Below are 19,137 nucleotides of genomic sequence, written 5' to 3' on the forward strand. Positions count from 1 at the left end.
ATTATGAGGAATTATTGCCATATTCCAAATCATGATACTGAGGCTCAGAGAATTCAGGGACGTCTCCCAAAGCCCATGTTTCTCAAATGGCACAAGTCTGACATTGAAACCCACACTTTGCATCACCCGTTTCTGTTATGGCCCAGCATTTCAGGATTCAGATTTCTTGCAAGATAACAAAGACATACACCCATTCTGAAAGTAGAATCACCCCGTCTTCATCTCTAGTCTATGTAATCTTTTTATTTATTTTTATTTTTTTGGTCCATTGCCAACTTGATAAGGATAACATTTCCCCACTTTAGAAGAATTTCTAGGGATAGGAGAAAAAAGATGAATTTTTAAATCATCACAAAATCTCATATTAATGTAAGTCCTGGTCTCGCCTGTCTCTTCCCCACTCCTTTAAAGAAGCTGAAAGAAATTTGAAGGTACTCTTGTGAGTTACTGAATTCGTGCATAAACTGAGTAAAATCTAGGAAGACTACTGATTACGTAGTGAACCCAGTAGCAGGGATGCTGATGAATAACCAGATGAATCTATATTTCCTTTTCACTTCACAGATTCCTACTTAGTATTTTGATGGCTCATAAGATATGGCTTCTATTGGTTCATTAGTTCATCAAATCTTTTATGGGGTATCTATTTGTCGAAGAATCAGATTCTGTAATCTTGAATTCCTAAGTTTTTTAACTATTACAAACCTTTATATAAAAGAGTCTATTTACATCAGAAACCATTGATATAACATTAAAATGACAAATAAGATACAGTCTATTCTCCATCTCTAAGTTAATAACTTCAGTTGTCTCTACAGAACTTAAAATGCATGCCACTATACAACAATATTCTTTTAATAAACAGTGAAAACAAAAAGAAATCAAAAGCTAAAATTTTAAAAAAGGAACACTCAGTAGATAGCAAAAAAGAGAAACAAATATATTGTCTGAATAATTTATTTTTGTGAATAATCTATTCAGTAAGCGTTACAAAGTTCCGGTAAATAAGCTAACCTTGAATTTTCATTTCCTCACATTCTATGACCATTGGTATCGAGTTGATTCTGACTGATAGCACCCTACAGGACAGAGCAGAAGTGCCCCATAGGGTTTCAAAGAACAGCTGGTGGATTCAAACTGCCGATCTTTTGATTAGCAGCCAAACTCTTAACCACTATACCACCAGGGCTCCCACATTCTATGAAGCACAAATTAAGTTTCCTTTCAGCAGTTCAATTCTTTTTCCTAAAATATCTCTTTAGCATAAATTAAATTTGTGGGTTTTCCTCAGTTTCAACACAAGAATAAAAGCAATAATAACGGCTAAATCTTAGTGACTTTTTTCTAAGTGTCAGACACTCTTATAGGTTCTTAACTTATGTTCACTCATTCAGTTCTTAAAATAATCCCATGAGATAGTATGGTAGTCAGAATAATGCTCCCCAAGGATATCCACCTCCTAATCCCCAGAACCTGTGGATATGTTATTGTCATGGATTGAATTATGTCCCCCACAAAATGTGTGTATCAATTTGGCTGGACCATGATTTCCAGCACTGTGTGGTTGTTGTCCATTCTGTGATTGTAATTTTATGTTAAAAAGGATTAAGGTAGGATTGTAACACCACCCTTAGCCAGGTCACATTCCTAATCTAATATAAAAGGAGTTTCCCTGGAGTGTGGCCCGTATCACCTTTTATCTCTCAAGAGATAAAAAGGAAAGGGAAGCAAGCTAAGAGTTGTCGACCTCTTACCACCAAGAAAGAAGCACTGAGAGCAGAGAATATCCTTTAGACCCAGGGTTCCTGCATGGAGAAGCTCTTAGTCTGAGGGAAGATTGATGAGAAAGACCTTCCTCCAGAGCCGACAGAGAGACAAAACCTTCTCCTGGAGCTGACGCCCTGAATTTGGACGTTTAGCCTGCTTTACTGTGAGAAAATAAACTTCTCTTTGTTAAAGCCATCCACTTGTGGTATTTCTGTTATGGCAGCACTAGATGATTTAGACAGCTATGTTACATGGCAAGGGAGAATTAAGGTTGCAAATGGAATTAAGGTCGATAACCAGCTGATTTGGAGATGGAGAGTAATCTGAATTATCCAGGTGGGTCCAATGTAATCACAAAGATTTTTATAAGTAAAAGAGGGAGGTGGAAGATCAGGGCCAAAGTGAGGTTTGAAGATGTTACACTGCTGGCTTTGAAGATGGAAGACCAGGACAAAGAGTCCAGCAATGAAGTTATCATTCTCTATATGGCTGAAAAAAGAAAGAAAATTAATTCTCCCCTTCCATTGTTATTGAGGCGATTCTGACTCATAGTGGCCATATAGGACAGAGTAAAACCACCCCACAGAGTTTCTAAGGTTGTAATATTTGCAGAAGCAGACTGCCACATCTTTCCCCCATGGAGCAGCTGGTGGGTTTGAATCGCTGACCGTTCAGTTGGCAGCCGAGTATTTAACCACCATGCCACCAAAAAAAAAAAAAAACCAAACCCGTTGCTGTCACACCAATGCCAACTCATAGCAACCCTATAGGACAGAGTAGAAATGCCCCATATGGATTCCAAGGAGTGGCTGGTGGATTCGAACTGCCACCCTTTTGGTTAGCAGCTGAGCTCTTAACCACTGCGACACCAGGGCTCCACTGTGCCACCAGGGCTTCTTAAATTCTCCCTTAGAGAATTTCTTCCCATAAAGAAATGAAACCCTGCTGATTTTGCCTACTGAGACCATTTTGGACTTTAACCCTAGGAACTATAAAATAACAAGCAAATGTGCACGGCTTTAGGCCATTAAGTTTGTGGTAATTAGTTACAGCAGAAATAGGAAACTAATACAGTTGTTGTTGCTGTTAGGTGCCATCGGGTCAGCTCTGACTCTTAGCGACCCTATGTAGAACAGAACAAAACACTGCCAGGTCGTGTGCTATCCTCGTCACTGCATCCACTGTGTCAATGCATCTCCTTGAGCATCTTCCTGTCTTTCACTGACCCATTACTTTACCAAGCATGATGTCCTGCTCCAGGGACTGGTCCCTCCTGATAACATGTCCAAAGTACAGGATATGAAGTCTCACCAGCCTTGCTTCCAAGAAGCTTTCTGGCTGTACTTTTTCCAAGACAGATTTGTTCATTCTTCTGGCAGTCCATGGTATATTCAATATTCTTCACCAACACCATAATTCAAAGATATCAATTCTTCTTGGGTCTTCCTTAATCATTGTCCAGCTTTTGCATGCTTATAAGGCAAATGAAAATACCAAATCAATGGCAGTAACTCTAAAGCATAGTTGAGAAGTTTAGAGGGGCAGTGAGTCTAGGTTAATCATGGTGAAACAATTTGAGATTGTTGGTACAAAGCAAAGAATGCAACCAATATCACTGAACTATACGCAAAAAAAATTATTTTGCATGTTTTGGTCTGTATATTATCAACAACAACAAAGAAAAACTTATGCAGCAAGAGCCCTAGTGGAGCAATGGTGAAGAGCGTGGCTGCTCACTGAAAGGTTTGAAGTACGAACCTACCAGGTGCTCTGTGGGAGAAAGATGTGGCAATCTGTTCCCACAAAGATTTACAGACCTGGAAACCCTATGGGGCAGATCTACTCTGTCCTATAGGGTCTCCATGAGTTCAAATCAACTCAATGGCAGTGAGTTTTGTTTGTTTGTTTTGATTACACACCACAGTTCTATTCTAACACACATGGGGCAACCATGAGTCAGAACTGACTTGATGGCAACTGTTATTTATTTTTTAATTTCATTTTCAGATTTCAGCTCAATTGCCACTTCCTTTAGGGAATCCTTCCCTGACTGCTTTGCTGCTTTGAGGTCGAATCTTCAACAGATACGGCCTTACGGTACAATGTAACTCGTTTGAAGCACTTATCGTGATTGCAGCTTTACAGTGGTTTGTCATGACCGCAATTTTACATTGGTTTGATTCCTGAGAGTTGCCTCTACCCAACTGAAAGCTCCATGAGAGCAGGACATCAGCTGTCTATTCCACTTGTGCTGATGAAATATAAGGTGCCGGTGGCTTTCAGTTGTCCACTGTGATTCTGATGCTGGACAATCCAACTGCGACAGATTCACTTGGTGCATATTGAATTCGGCACGTGTGGCCTTAAAGAATAAAATATATTCCAGCAGAAGATGGTAGATTATGGGAAATGAATTTTTTAAATCCCAAGCTTTAACCTCTATCTAAATCAGCCCCATGAGAGCAAAATCTAATACAGTAAAACTATCCAGAAGAAACCTGACGAAACATGAAAGAAATACTGTTTTCATATTTGGTTTCCCAAAACATGTATTTTATCCTCAATTATATTACTCAGTGTTTACAAGATATCATTACATTGAAGCCTGTGTTTGGGGATAAGTCTAAAACCCACTCTTCTAGAAATCAAGGAAAGAAAAAAAAAAAAAAACAGAAACAAGCATATCAGGCTTTTTCTATACTTATGTTTAATGGGACTTTTTATTACCAGTGATTTTTCTGTATCTATACTTCTTCTGGAAACCCTGGTGGCATAGTGGTTAAGAGCTACGGCTGCTAACCAAAAGGTCGGCAGTTCGAATCCACCAGGTGCTCCTTGGAAACTCTATGGGGCAGTTCTACTATATCCTGTAGGATCCCTATGAGTCAGAATCGACTCGACAGCAATGGGTTTGGTTTGGTTTTTTTGATACATCTTCTAGTCATACAACTATATAGCTCTGCTTGGTAATATAATATTTTTAATCTTTACACTAGGAACTCCCCCAAAATACTTCTTTCCAGTAAGAGCATAATGTTCTACATACTAGCTGAATTTACAATTGCTTTCGGTTTGTTTCTGCATATTCCCAATCCACCCCCTCCCACGCACACGTACACACTCCCCCTTCCTAATTCTTTCTCTCTCTCTGTCTCTCATACACACACTTGATTTATTCCACCATTCCTTATGAATGTGGTCGTCTTAAATTTGAAAAATTTCTTTTTAGATTTTGTATATTTTTTTCCTTGTTCCTGATCATTTCTAAACTTCGCATAATTTGGAGGACTAGGCAGATCCAAGATGATCTGAACAAGATGATGCTGGATGTAATTTGAGTTTAGCATGCCTTTGCCTCAAAGATTTGTGTTGCTAATTACAAAGCCTCAGATCATATTCAATTAATTCTTTTACCCGTGGGTGGAGAAGTAATTTATTTGTCTATTTTCTGTGGCTTTGGAATTCAGCTCAAAAGCAGTTCACAAGGACAAATAACTGTCAAAGCTTCTCGGTGCATTTCAGCGCCATGTTACACTCATCTATGGGAGAACATGGAAAGTCACAGTCCATTCATAGGCCGCCTTGTATATTCATGTATTCAAGATTCAACCTCACTAAAATGAAATAAGAGCACAAACTCAGGGCTTAGAGTCTGGAAGCTATTTTCTCCTCCCGTATCTATTCAAAAATATGAAACTGGGCAAAACATGTTAAGCTTTTTTGCTACTTAAGTTTTATATGTTTAGAATATTTATTATAGGAACAAAAAAAGAGATCATTTTATTTCTTTTGAAGTAGTTTCCATAGTAAATCCCTCTCTGGTTTTAGTCATAGGACACATAGGTAAACTAATATATGTTCCAAAGATACAGAAGTATTGTTTTCATAAATCATTTCCCTCATTAGTTTTCTCCCTTGTCCCAGGTTTTCAAAGTGGTTGGCCAGGAAGGAAGGATTACTCTGCTTATTGTACAGGAGGGCATCCAAATGTGGAGATTTCTTGAGGGTCAAAATGTAAATCAGGTAGAGGCTTGATAACACCCTACCAGCTTCTCCTTTCTGGCCTCACTCACTCTACCACCATTCTCAAATGGATACAGAATAAACACAGTAAAACCCCAATAAAACCACCTACCCACAGCGCTGAGTGCGTTACCCAATGGCTAAGGAACTCTCATTGGCACAGCGGCCTACAGTGGATCCCTGGTACTGTAAGCTAGTACACCTACTTGCAAGTCTCTGTTGCTATATAATTACTCACTGTTTACAATGTGGCTCCATAAACGTTCTGGTGCTTCCAACATACAAGACAGGTAATAGTCCTCATCTGATAGACTTGGAGACTCAGAGAAATAAATAGGCATGTCCAGGTCATACAAGCTTTTACTAAATGACAAACTGGAAAATCTGATACCAGGCCTTTTACTTCTAGCATCTAGAATCCAGTACTGAATCACAAGAGTTCTCAGATACCCAGGTGGAAGAAGAGGCACCTGGGAAAAGTCCAAATTCTGCACCATCTAGTTAGGCCAGGACAGCAAATACATTGTAGAGGTCAAAGTTAAAGAAAAGAACTTTCCTTTATGGCTGAGTCCACATCATTCACCAGAATAGGGGCTGGCAAACTTTTTCTGTAAAGAGTCAGGTTGTAAATATTTTAGGCCACATAGAGTTTCTTGTACATTCTTCTTCCTCTTCTTTTTTTGGGGGGGAAGGGGGCGTTATTTTGTTTTATAACACTTTAAAATTGTGAAAATCATTCTTAGTTTGCAGGTCATACAAAAACAGGCTGCTAGCAGAATCGTACCAGCAGAGTGTGGTTTGTTGGCCTCTGTACCAGAGGATTGGACCCGGCAAATTTCAGAGCGCCTTTGGGGCAGTAACTGGAACTACCTTGCTCTGAAATGTTTATCTTGTAAGTGTACATCCTTCACTCACATAAGGAATTTCACCTCCCTGACTAACCACAAGTTCGTTGTATTGTTGTTAGGTGCCGTCAAGTCGATTTTAGACCCATGGGGACCTTATGTGACAGAGTAGAGCTGCCCCCATAGGGTTTCCTAGGCTGTAATCTTTACTGAAGCAGATTGCCAAGTGTTTCTTCCACGGAGTCACTGGGTAGGTTCAAATCATCGACCTTTAGGTTAACAGATAAGCACTTAACCATTGTGCCACCAGGGGTCCGAGACTACAAGTTTAGGCTATTATTATTGTCCTTTGTCTTTGAGCAAAACTAAAGACAAGCCACGCTTGGGTTGCTATGTTCACTAGACCCTTTGCATTAAATAATGTAACATTTCTAGTTTCTACTATTTCAGACATACCCAAATGCTCACTAGTTTTAATGTGCTCACTTTTGAGTTGAGACCTGTGAACCTGGTACGTGGAATTTGGTCGAATAGCCCATGAGTGAGCTAAGCAGGCTACCCAGCACTTGTTTCTCATTCTTCTCTCATGTCATGTCTGCCTTATGGTCAACCAATAACTACTCTCTTTATTGCAGGGGAAAAAAGCTTTGAAAAAGAACCCAACATCTAGGGTTGGTGATGAGTGAAATGGCCTAAGAAATTATAGACTGAACCAGAAAAGTAACGGATCTACATAGTCAATGTCTAAGGACTTTACCATGATATGTTACAAAGGAATTAAGAGAAAATAATTCATATGAAGGTATCTGTTAAGTCTGTCATCAGAGCAAACATTGGTGAGTGAGAGATAAACTAGAACTTTGAAGGAATTTCTTACTTTTTTCCAATTAAATTTAACAGCATTTTAATAGCAGGCCATTGTAATATTCTCAGATGTAAGGATTTATATAACCAAACCAAAAACAAACCCAGTGCCGTCAAGTCGATTCCGACTATCCCTTGTAAACGCCAAGGATCTACAACACTTAATTTTGATGTTTAACTTTGGACTACACAGGTAAACTAGAGTCATGCCTAAAGCTATCTCTGCAAGAAGACTCAGAACTTGGGCTACAGGAACGAGAACCTTTGGCACAACCTTCCGTAATGAAATACTGAATGCCAGAGCCTTTGGAAGGACATCAACATGATAAGCCCTTATATTCATCTAGGTAATTTTTCACCTTCTTACTACTCCTGGCCATTTCAGTCAATGGTTAAGTGGGCAGCTTTATCAATTAAAATTTTCATATACTTATTCAACTTAATAAATACTTATTCAACTTCTAGTCATTTATAAAAGAATTGTTCTGGGCATCACTGGGGCATCCATCAGACCTAGTTTCTGCCTGATGAACGTTTAAGCAGCTCTTGTGGTGCACCGGTTAAGTGCTTGGCTGCTAACCAAAAGGTCAGTGGTTCAAACCCGCCCAGACACTCCATGGAGGAAAGACCTGGAGATCTGCTCCCTTAAAGACAAGAACCTAAAAAACCCTATGGCAGCAGTTCTACTTTGTCACATGGGGTCACTGTGAGTTAAAACTGACTCAACAGCACCCAACAATTATAATATGCAGGCTGATATTAGGAAAATATATAAATAGTAAATACACGTAGTGGAATAGAGGCTAAGTGCTACAGCTGCTAACCAAAGAGTCGACGGTTGGAATCCACCAGGTGCTCCTTGGAAACTCTATGGGGAAGTTCTACTCTATCCTGTAGGGTTGCTATGAGTCGGAATTAACTCTACAGCAACGGGGTTTTTTTGAAGTAAATACGGAGTCCTGGTGGCAGAGCTGTTAAGTGCCCAGCTGCTAAACGAAAAGTCAGCAGCAGTTCGAATCTACCAGCCATTCCTCAGAAACTCTATGGAGGCAGTTCTACTCTTTCCTATAGGGTCGCTATAAGTTGGAATCGACTTGGCAGCAATAGGTTTTTTTGTTTGTTTGTTTTTTATGTAAAGAAAATACACAAAAGTTCAATTAAATAGCTCAAAATATGTTAGAAGGCAACACATGATTAACCGGAAAATGGATTTGCACGCTCTAAGTGATAGAGAAGATTAGAAGAGAGACATCATTATCCATTCATCAGTCATTTATTGGTATTTGCATCATGCCAAGCACTGTATCTCCTCTCCAGTCTGTTCCTCAGAACTCCAGACTCATATATCCACCTGTCTACTTGGCATCTCCTTGGATAGACCTGGCGTGCATTTTAAACATAACATATCTGATAGTAAACTTAGGTTCTCTCACCAAAACTTTTTCTCCTGTACCTCCACATGTGAATGGCAGCTCAGGCCTTCTGGTTGTTCAGGTAAAACAAGAAAATGTATAGTCATTCCTGATGCCTCTCTTTCTCTCACACTTTATATTCAATTTGTAAGCAAAGCCTGGGTTCTGCTTTTGAAATATATCTAGAATGCAACCACTTCTCACAACCTCAACAAGTACCCTCCTGGTCTTTTTCTGGGATCACTGTAATAGCTTCCTGGCAAATGGTCTCTCTGCTTTAACCCCTGACCCTCTGCAGCCATTGATCCTGTCACTCTTCTGCTAAGACCCACCAAATTAAAGAAACTGCAGTTGACATAGCACTTACTCTTCACCAGGAGTCCCTGGGTGGTGCAAACAATTAAGTACTCTACTATTAGCTGAAAGGCTGGCAATTCAAACCCACCCAGAGGTACCTGGAAAGAAAATCCTGGCAATCTACTTCTGAAAGGTCACAGCACTGACAACCCTATGGAGCAGTTCAACCCTGCACACATGGGGTCACCATGAGTTGGAGCTGACTCAAGAGCAACTAACTACAACACCCATCCACCAGATACGGTTCAAAGATCTTTATAAATATTAACTTGCTGAATTCTCCCAATAATCTTACATGGTAGGTACCACTACTCTCCCTCTTTTATCAACGAGGAAACAAAAGCATAAAGAGTACAAGTCATTTGTCAATATCACACAGCTTGCGAGTGGCAGTTAGGACTCAAAGTCTGACATTCTGGCTCCACTGTCCATGCTGTTGACTTCGTATGCCTGCACCCTCCAATGCCTTCCCTTCTCAGTCTTGGAAAAAGCTCGAGTCTGGATGATGGCCTGTGAACCACGACATGCTCAGGCTCCCATTACCTTGCTGATTTCTCCTTCTACTGCCCCTCTGTTGGCTCACTCAGCCACGCTGCCCTCCTCATTCTTCTTCAGACACTCCAGGCTTCTTCTTGCCTTTAGGGCCTTGGTCCTGGCTGGTCCTTCTGCTGAGATATTTCCCTGCAGCATATGGCATGGCTCACTTCCACAACTCCTTCAGGTCCTTCCTCGAATGTCATTTTTTCAGTTAAAATGTCCCTGATACCCCTACAGAACATCTCACTAACACATCCAGGCATTATTCAAGCCCTTAGCATACACATTACTTCATTAAATCCTCACAACAGTTCCAGGTTGATGGAATTATTATCCTCATGTAACAGATGAGGAAAAGGAGCACAGAGAAGTGAAATAGCACGTCCAAGGCCACATAGCTGGTAAGTTATGAAGTCAGGACTCCAACCTAGATGCTCTGACTCCAAGTCCAAAATCTTACCAAAAAAACCAATCTACGAAATTTGGTGACTAGTGGATATAGGAAGATGAGAGAGAAAAAATAATCAAACTTTGTTCAGAAGCTTAGAACAGAGTGAGAAAACAATAGAACCATTAGCAAAAAATAAGAACATCAAGATGAAAAAAGGAAAGCAGATGAGTTTAGATTATCATTTGCAGTGAAATGTGGTCCAAGTTCTTCCTCCATCAGAATCATCCGGGGGTGCTTGCTAAAAGTGCAGATTCTAAGGCGCCATCCCAGATCTTCTGAAGTAGGATCTTTGGGACCAGGAGCCCAGGGATTTACATAATAACTTCTAGGTGATCTTGAACCACGCTAAAGTTTTCAAATCACCTTCTTGGAAGGCAGGGAAAGTTTTCATTGACTTAAATTTGTACACTAAGCATCAAGAAAACAAAAATCCTTACAACTGGATCAATGAGCAACATCATGCATGATAAACGGAGAAAAGACTGAAGTTGTCAAGGATTTCATTTTACTTGGATCCACAATCAACAGCCATGGAAGCAGCAGTCAAGAAATCAAAAGACACATTGCATTGGATAAATCTGCTGCAAAGGGCCTCTTTAAAATGTTGAACAGCAATGACCTCACCTTGAAGACTAAGGTGCGCCTGATCCAAGCCATTGTATTTTCAGTCGCATCATATGTATGTGAAAGCTGGACAATGAATGAGGAAGACGAAGGAAGAATCGACGCCTTTGAACTGTGGTGTTGGTGAAGACTATTGAATATACCATGGACTGCCAAAAGAACGAACAAATCTGTCTTAGAATAAGTACAACCAGAATGCTTCTTAGAAGCAAGGAGGACAAGACTGGGTCTTACATACTTTGACATGTTGTCAGGAGGGATCAGCCCCTGGAGAAGGACATCACGCTTGGCAAAGAACAGGGTCAGCGGAAAAGAGGAAGACCCTCAACGAAGTGGACTGACACAGTGGCTGCAACAATGGGCTCAAGCATAACAACAATTTTAAGGATGGAGCAGTACCGGGCAGTGTTTCGTTCTGTTGTGCATAGGGTCGCTATGAGTCAGAACCGACTCAACAGCACCTAGCAACAACAACAACAAAGCATCACAACCCTAATACAGCATTTCCATAACAACAACATTTGCAAAATGTGGTATCACTTTAAAACCTTGCAATTTAGGAGAGGGATCTTTGATAGTTTTATTCACTGGTGGATTCCAAATGCCTAGAATAGTAGGTGCCTGGCCCAGAGTGGGCCTGCAATAAATAATTGTTGAATATGTAAATTTTGGAGTTTACCCAGAGGAAACTTTCAAGATGCACAAGGCCTCTGTCTGAGCACATTTTATTCTGAGTGGTCCAAGAGTCCTATCAAGCTTCTCATAAAAAAATCAGTTCTATTAGTTGTATCATTATTTCCTTTGGTGAGGAGACACAGTGGAAAGTACACTGGCCTTGAAATCATTGATCAAAGTACGATTCCAGGCTCCAGCATTTAGTCACCATGCAATGTTAACAAAATATTCAACTTTCCTGAACCTCCATTTTCTTCATCAGTCATTTCTTCATCACCTGATTTAATGTCAATAAAGGTGTCATATAAATCAAAGGGTCCTTGAAAATATATTGCTACTAGGCGAAATAATTATTTTTTTAATTTCTAAGTTACTTTGAAATTCAAAGCTTTTTTTTTTCAAATTCCTAGCTACAAAATTTTAGTCTAATTAATAAAATTAGAAAAAGAAATGATTGTTTTAACGACTGATACAGCAGGAGCAATACACATAGCTATAGACTGTGTTCCTATCATTAGCAAGAGTTGGACTAGGTAAACAAAGGTCTCTTTGATTTAATCTCAAACTCTTTTTAAATTTTATTTGTGGAACTTTATGGGAATGATGGGTCTGAGATTATTCCTACTTAGTGTTTTCCCTTGTAATCACAATCCAATAGTTCAAGAAAAATATTGCTTTTTAAAAAAAGCAAATATTGACTTGCAGAAAAAGTTGGAATGTTATAGTTTAGTAATTGTCACTCAGAAGGCACAGCCTAAGCCAAATGACTTTCATATGGAAGAAACTTTTAGGCTAACAGGTATTCTTCATTCATTATTCACTACATCCTTGATATCTGAACACTGAAATGGAAGAGAAACAAGTCGATTGTGCTGAAACCACCTAGACTTCAATGCCTCCCCTATTTTGGAAACTTTAGCATGCTCTCTTCATCTCAGTATGGCATTTCAGTGACTCAGCAGATGTCTCCCTAAACTTAAGGTAAGGAAAGACTTTATCCTCTAAGGTATTCTTGCTGAGGAAACAGATTCACAAGGAAGGAGTAACGCTGCGTATTATTTTCAAAGTACAGACGAGAAAGCAATTTGACAAGTGGAAAGAAACAGCTTTCTATTAAAAAATAAAATGTGTTCCAAAAAATTCTCCCTATTTTATTCTGATTTTATGCTGAAGCATCTTAGAATTTTCCACTGCAGTCAGAAGTAAAAGCCCCCAAAACCCTGACATTAGACATCTAGTTACTAACACCTGATTGGATATACCTCACACACAGCTCTCTATTTTGGCTCTTCTTTCAAATTAGAGTTATAAAAATCACTTAATTACACAAAACTCCAATTTTTTTTCCTTTTTTTCTGCATAAACATTAACAGCAGCATATAAAATATTAGGCAGAAGGGACCCTCTAAGAGACCAATAAACTGTATATTTTTGCGACAGCTCAAAGAGAAAGAAAATCAGCTCTTCCAAAAAGGGAAAGAGTTCAGAAAGATTTTCCCCAAACAGCAAAACACAGTAGTCAACTCTTGGTTACATGTTTCTTTATATAAAGCTGAACACCAAAACCCCTAAACTGCAACCTCTCTGTAATAACAGGACAATCAACACCTGAGGCTGTTTTGCAACGGGTACTATACCATTATGATGAGGGTTCTGGGTCTACTCATTTCATCGTCGCTTTCCAGAGGCAAAATTTCATGGGAGGGTTCCTCCTGGCGTCGTCTACAAATGTGTGGACAGCTCCTTTGGACCACAGAGCGAAAAGCTTGAAGCAGAACAATGCTGGCAGTGCAGCCCATCGCTGCATCCTGGAGCCTACAAAATAACTTCTATGTTGATGCTATGTTTGAAAAACAGTGGCTCCTTGTCCCTGAAAACAGCCTACATTGCAGCTGCTGCCAGTTCACTCTCCAATCACTTCCTTGAGCTCTGATCATCTGATCACGGCCAAATAGCTGGGATGCAGAGATGGGAAAGATTTGATCAACTGAAACCGAACGCACTCCGGAATATGAGAGCATTCTGCACAGAGAGTTATTTCTCAATTCATTTTGAGAGCATGTTTCCGGCTCATTACAACAATTCTCTTCCATCCTACGTTCAGAGGTCTGAATCAGTATATCTTTCCAATTCAGATACTCAAATAAATCACTCTTTTTCAGATGTAACCACTGAAAAGTCTGGCTTTACAGGGACCTTGTTCCAAGGCAAATAAGCATCCTCTAAGGAGTGCAGATGATGGTTGTTCAAAAATGTAAATACTTTCTCACAGAAATCTTGCTAGACACCTCACTAAGTGATTGGGGTTTTCCTTTTCCTTGCTCCTAAGTTCCAGAAACACAATTAGCTCGCCTGCAATGTAAACTGCGCGGAATCAAAATGATTATCAAAAGTATGCACGTGTTAACCAAACCCATGCGAGAGACATCGGTGTTCCCCTGCGATTTCCCTTCAACAGTACAGTTGTTGTCTTCCCACACAAGCAGCTGTGCAGCCTAATACATTTTTATATTTACATAGGCGGCTTGTGAGGCTGAAAATATCTCTATTACTTAGGTCATCCAGTGATCTCCGCCAAGCTGACCTCTTAGAAAACACAGCTGTAAAGCGTTTTAACATCCTATCAATAAGAATTCAAGTTCAGGAAGGACTCTGAGGTCTTTAGTAGTTAAGAGCCTAGTATGTGACTCCTGCGAGAGTAGGCACTTAGGAGGGAACTGAAGAGATGCCTAGAAATCACGTGGGTTGCTTGGAATGGCCTCAAGATCTAATGGTCCACTGTAAGAGAATAGGACATTAGGGGATGCTTGCACTAAAAATATCTCACGGAAAATGGATTTTGCTTACAAATGAGGAAAGTATGAAATCCCCAATAGGATTTTCAATGTCGGGATTTTTCTGTCAAGCTAACCTTTCCAGTGTTACCCTCGGAGACTCAAAGAAAAAAAAAAGTTTTCTTTGGTTTCCGGGTGGTTCAGTATGGAGTGTGCTGCAGGAAGTTTGGGGAAGTTGTTTTGCTGTAAGGTGTGGCCATTCCAGCCCCAGTAAAGTTGCTTTCGCAGAAGCTTCTAGCACTGTGCTCAAATAGGCATTAATTGCTCAGTAATCTGTCACAACACAGCATCGTTTTAATTGGTATGCTTGCCAGAGAAGTAAAACATGTTTGTTTGGTTTTTTTTTTTTCTTTTTCTTTTAAGAGGTTCTTGTTGCCCATAGTTTTTCATCTCTCTCTGTTTTGAGAAAACATTTTAGTGCTGCTGGAAAAGAAAAAGAAAAAAAAAACGCTAATGGTGCTGGCAAATCCCCTAACTCCCTCCAGACCTTTGTCAGAGTGCCCGGGTGCTAATCTAAACCATTTTTACTCCAAACAACTAGGGCATTTACTGAAGAGAGGCTACGATTGAGCCTGTCTGGTTGGTTGTACTGAATATCTATATAAGTGGTGTCCACCAGAGACAAAGTACACAAACAGCTTCCATGTTTGTGAATGCATCTTTTCAAATATGATTGCTCCTTTGGCTCCCATACGCCAATGCCCACTCCCATAACCCATTACTCTCCAACTGCTTTCTTAGGTTCTGATCCTCTGCTCATGATCACATAGCTCAAATGCACCAATGGGCTGGCTAGAGGCACTTAAATATTCTGTTGGGGGAAGGGTCTGCCTCTACATCTCCCACCCTGGAGGGCTAAATAAAGGTCTTCGGGCCCAGAACATTCTCTGATAAGGAGGCTGAGTACTGGGTCTCTTTCTCATGTTTTTCTCCTTACCAGAGAAGTCTTCTCCCTGTTCTGGGCCTATAGTAAACTTTCTCTCTCTTGCTAATGCATGGGCACCACATGGCACCTGGCCAACCCCACTTCTGTATCTGTTCCTGGTGGGGAGGGAACAAGTATCCACAGTCTACAGTCTACACCAGGAGAGGGGTATCTATAGGTGTCTGTAGGACATCTGCCTTGCACCGGCCATATGCAAGGGAATCCTGCTGGCATGGAAGACAGGCGCACACTAGGAAATCTGATCTCACTCTGTCCCTTCTCTAGGTACATGTTAGTCTATGCACAAGTGGGAGTATGTTTCTTTTGTTGGCGATCTTGAACCCTGATATACACATTCCACCAGCTCCAGTCTGCAACTGGACTGGAAGAGGGATCTCTCCCCTGCACACCACAGATTTGGCAGACAAGAAGCAGTTCACATCCCAAACTCCTTTTTAGCCATCTCTCTCTAAATCTGGCTAACCTCTGGGGTGGCTTTTCTAGTCAGATATTCTGGCAGACGCCAAAGTCTTTAGGGAAGCAAATGAGATGCATTCTAGCTATTAGATTCCTGTTTTCATAGATCCCCTGTTTGCCTCTGAGGAATTCGCTCCTATTATTGATGAGCTGCTGAGGGACTCTCAATATCCTTCCCCCATCATCAAGTTAAGGCAACTTTCAAGGATTAGTTGTTTGGATATTCAATTTGCACCAGTTAATAGATATGAGACAAAGAGGATTCAAAGCAGGGAATAAGAGTTGGGCATCTTTCCCAAAATTTTCTTATGCAAAATTTCAAACATTCAGGAAAGTTGCATGAAAAGAGGCTGGATTCTAAGCTTGAAGTTTTACATAGTAAATTCACCTGGGGTTGTGGTCAGGGACTCATAGCCCCCAGAATCAACTTGACAGCAATGGGTTTGTTTTTGGTTTTGGGATCAGGGAGGAGGCAGAATCAACCCTAAAAGTGAAGGCCATTTACCTTCATATTAAGCATACATGGTGATACACAGCAAACATTAACAAAAATGAGGTGTAAACATTTCAGCAGGTGTCTGCTACTGTCAGGTGAACTATTAGTAAAATGAATCATTAATTTGGCCTTCATGCATCAAAATGTGCAGGGCCTGACTAAACAGTAATTTTCAGAGAATTTCCTTTGCTTTCTCCTCTGCCTTATTCCCCTGAATGTTATTTCAAGATTCAATAAGGTATTTATTAAACATAAAACCTAGACACACGATTTTTAACTTCATTTTGTAGAGGAGAAAGGAGTACCACTAGCAATTGGTAAGACTAAATTTTCCCAAGAAGTGGTGGGAATTAGATTTTACTCTCCACTATAACACATATGTGTGTATATAAGATCCCCGGTTGGCACAAAACAGTTCATGTTCAGCTAGTAGCTGAAAAATGAATCCTGATGGTGCAGCGGTTAAGTGCTTGACTACTAACAGAAAAGTTGGCACTTCTAACCCACCCAGCAACTCCACAGAAGAAAGAACTGACAATCTGCCCCTCTAAAGATTACAGCCTAGAAAATTCTACAGGGAAGTTCTATTCTATCACATGGGGTTGCTATGAGTCAAAAATTGACTTGACAGCACCTAACAACAACAACTGAAAGTTGGTGGTTACAACTCACCTAGCAGTACCATGGAAGAAAAGAGCTGGTGATGTACTTCCAGAAAGATTACAGCCAAGAAAACCCTATGGAGCAATTCTACTCTGTAATACTTGGGCTCACCATGAGGCAGAGTCGATTCAATGGCACAAAAATGAAAACAACATATATTTTCACACACAGACATACATGTTATGCCACTTATATAAAAAAAATTATATACACACACATATATCTATATACATGTCTATATCTCCCTCTATATACATAGATATACATATATATTCCAAAAAAAACCAAACCTGATGCTGTCAAGTCTATTCCGACGCATAGAAATCCTAGGGCACAGAGTAAAACTGCCCCATAAGGTTTCCAAGGAGCAGCTGGTGGATTCAAACTGCTAAACTTTTGGTCAGCAGCCATAGCTCTTAACCACTGCATGTACACACACACACACACACACACACACACACATATATATATATATATATATACACACACATATATATATATACACCAAAACCAAACCCATTGCTGTAGAGTTGATTCTGACTCATAGCGACCCTATAGGACAGAGTACAATAGCCCCATAAGGTTTCCAAGGAGCTTTTGGTGAATTCAAACTGTCAGCCTGGCTAGCAGCACACACACACACACACACATAGTATCATTCACTGATTCACCCAGCATTTATGAAATCCTGAATCCATGTACAGTGGAAAAAAACTTGCTTGTCTCATAGTAGAGATGGCCACGCTGTGTAGATATGAAGTAGCCTTCATGTGGATAAGAAACGGAAGGAGGGGTGGAGGGAGAAATTATTGACAAGTTAAGATATAGCTTGGGAGAAAGATAAAAGTAGGAAGAAAAAGTAAGGTGTTTTGGAGAGTGAAAGGAGGGCAGAGAAAAAAGGAAGAAGGAATGAAGGCACAGAAATAAGAACGTTCCCAACAATATTCCTGAATGCTAGGAGGTCCTCTGCACCTATCTCCGGGGACTGCTCACTGGACAGTAGGCCGTTCATCTCTTTTAAACCAGTCCTGAGAAATGAATTTAGATTTTAGAGTAGTTTTCTGAAAATGCTTGGCCTAACAATCATTTGACCCTAGATATTTTTTTTTTTTTTATAGATATCTCTACAACTGGAATAATACCTCCAAAAAAGATCTTTTTATCATGGGCCAAGGAAATGTATCTTTTATTTAAATAAATAATGTCTACTGAAAGTATAAGAACTTCCCAGCTTTGTTAAATTATGCAAGATCAATATTTCTCAATCTGTCTAGAGATGTAGACTGTGTTCATTTGGTCTGTGCTTGGTCAAGATGAAGCTCATGTCCTTCTCTCACCCAAAAGACCTGGTACATGTGCCCATTGGGCTTCTGAGTCTTTTCCTGATGCATAATGGCAGGCCTGTTTGGACAGGTAAGGTTTTCTTCCATTTTCTATAAGGTGTCATGTACACCAAAAAGGCACTGCTTATAACAATAGGTTGTCTTGTAAAAACAAGGTGAGCTTAGAAGAAAATATTTTAGCAGAGAAATGAAGCATAACAAGATCAGCCATAATTGCTTTTTGGGTGCCCCTAATTCTACCCTGAGTGGCACAAAACATTAAGCACTCAGTTTTTAACTCAAAATCTGGTGGTTTGAACCCACCAAGAGTTACCTCCCTCAGAAGAATGGCCTGGTGATTTACTTCCAAAAGGTCATTGCCATGAAAACTCTATGAAGCACAGTTCTACTCTGAAATACTTGGGGTCACCACCAGTCAGAATCTACTTGACAACAACTGGTTTAATTCTTCATGCTATGGCCTGGCTGCTTAAGAGGAAGTACAGCCAGAATTTCCCTAAGAAGCAAGGATGATGAGACTTTGTCTCACTTAGTTTGGACATATCATCGGGAAGACCAATCGCTGGAGAAGGACGTCATGCTTGATAAAGTAGAAACCAAAACCAAACCCATTGCCATCAAGTCAATTCTGACTCATAGGGACCCTATAGGACAGAGTAGAACTGCCCCATAGAGTTTCCAAGGAACACCTAGTGGATTCAGACTGTCAACCTTTGGGTTAGCAGCACTTAACCACTACACCATCAGGATTTCCTGATAAAGTAGAGGGTCAGCAAAAAAGAGGGAGACTTCCATGAGTTGGACTGACACAGTTGCTGCAACAATGGGCTCAAGCATAACAATG

At 40.2% G+C, this 19,137-nt stretch overlaps 1 protein-coding gene across 3 annotated transcripts in view; it reads right to left on the bottom strand.

Annotated features, from left to right (window-relative positions):
* DOCK10 (dedicator of cytokinesis 10) overlaps positions 1–19,137 on the bottom strand; it is a 310,282-nt gene that overhangs the window by 230,525 nt on the left and 60,620 nt on the right. The window contains exon 1 of one of the 3 annotated variants that reach the window (XM_049888334.1): positions 13,193–17,084. The exons of the other annotated variants lie outside the window; for them this stretch is intronic. Coding sequence (XP_049744291.1) covers positions 13,193–13,354 — 162 coding nt within the window. The 5' untranslated portion in view covers positions 13,355–17,084. Of the gene's footprint in view, positions 1–13,192; positions 17,085–19,137 lie in introns of those variants that run through there. 3 annotated transcript variants of the gene reach the window in all.

The sequence above is a fragment of the Elephas maximus genome, chromosome 6 (genome assembly GCF_024166365.1).
Source record: "Elephas maximus indicus isolate mEleMax1 chromosome 6, mEleMax1 primary haplotype, whole genome shotgun sequence".
NCBI lineage: Eukaryota > Metazoa > Chordata > Mammalia > Proboscidea > Elephantidae > Elephas > Elephas maximus.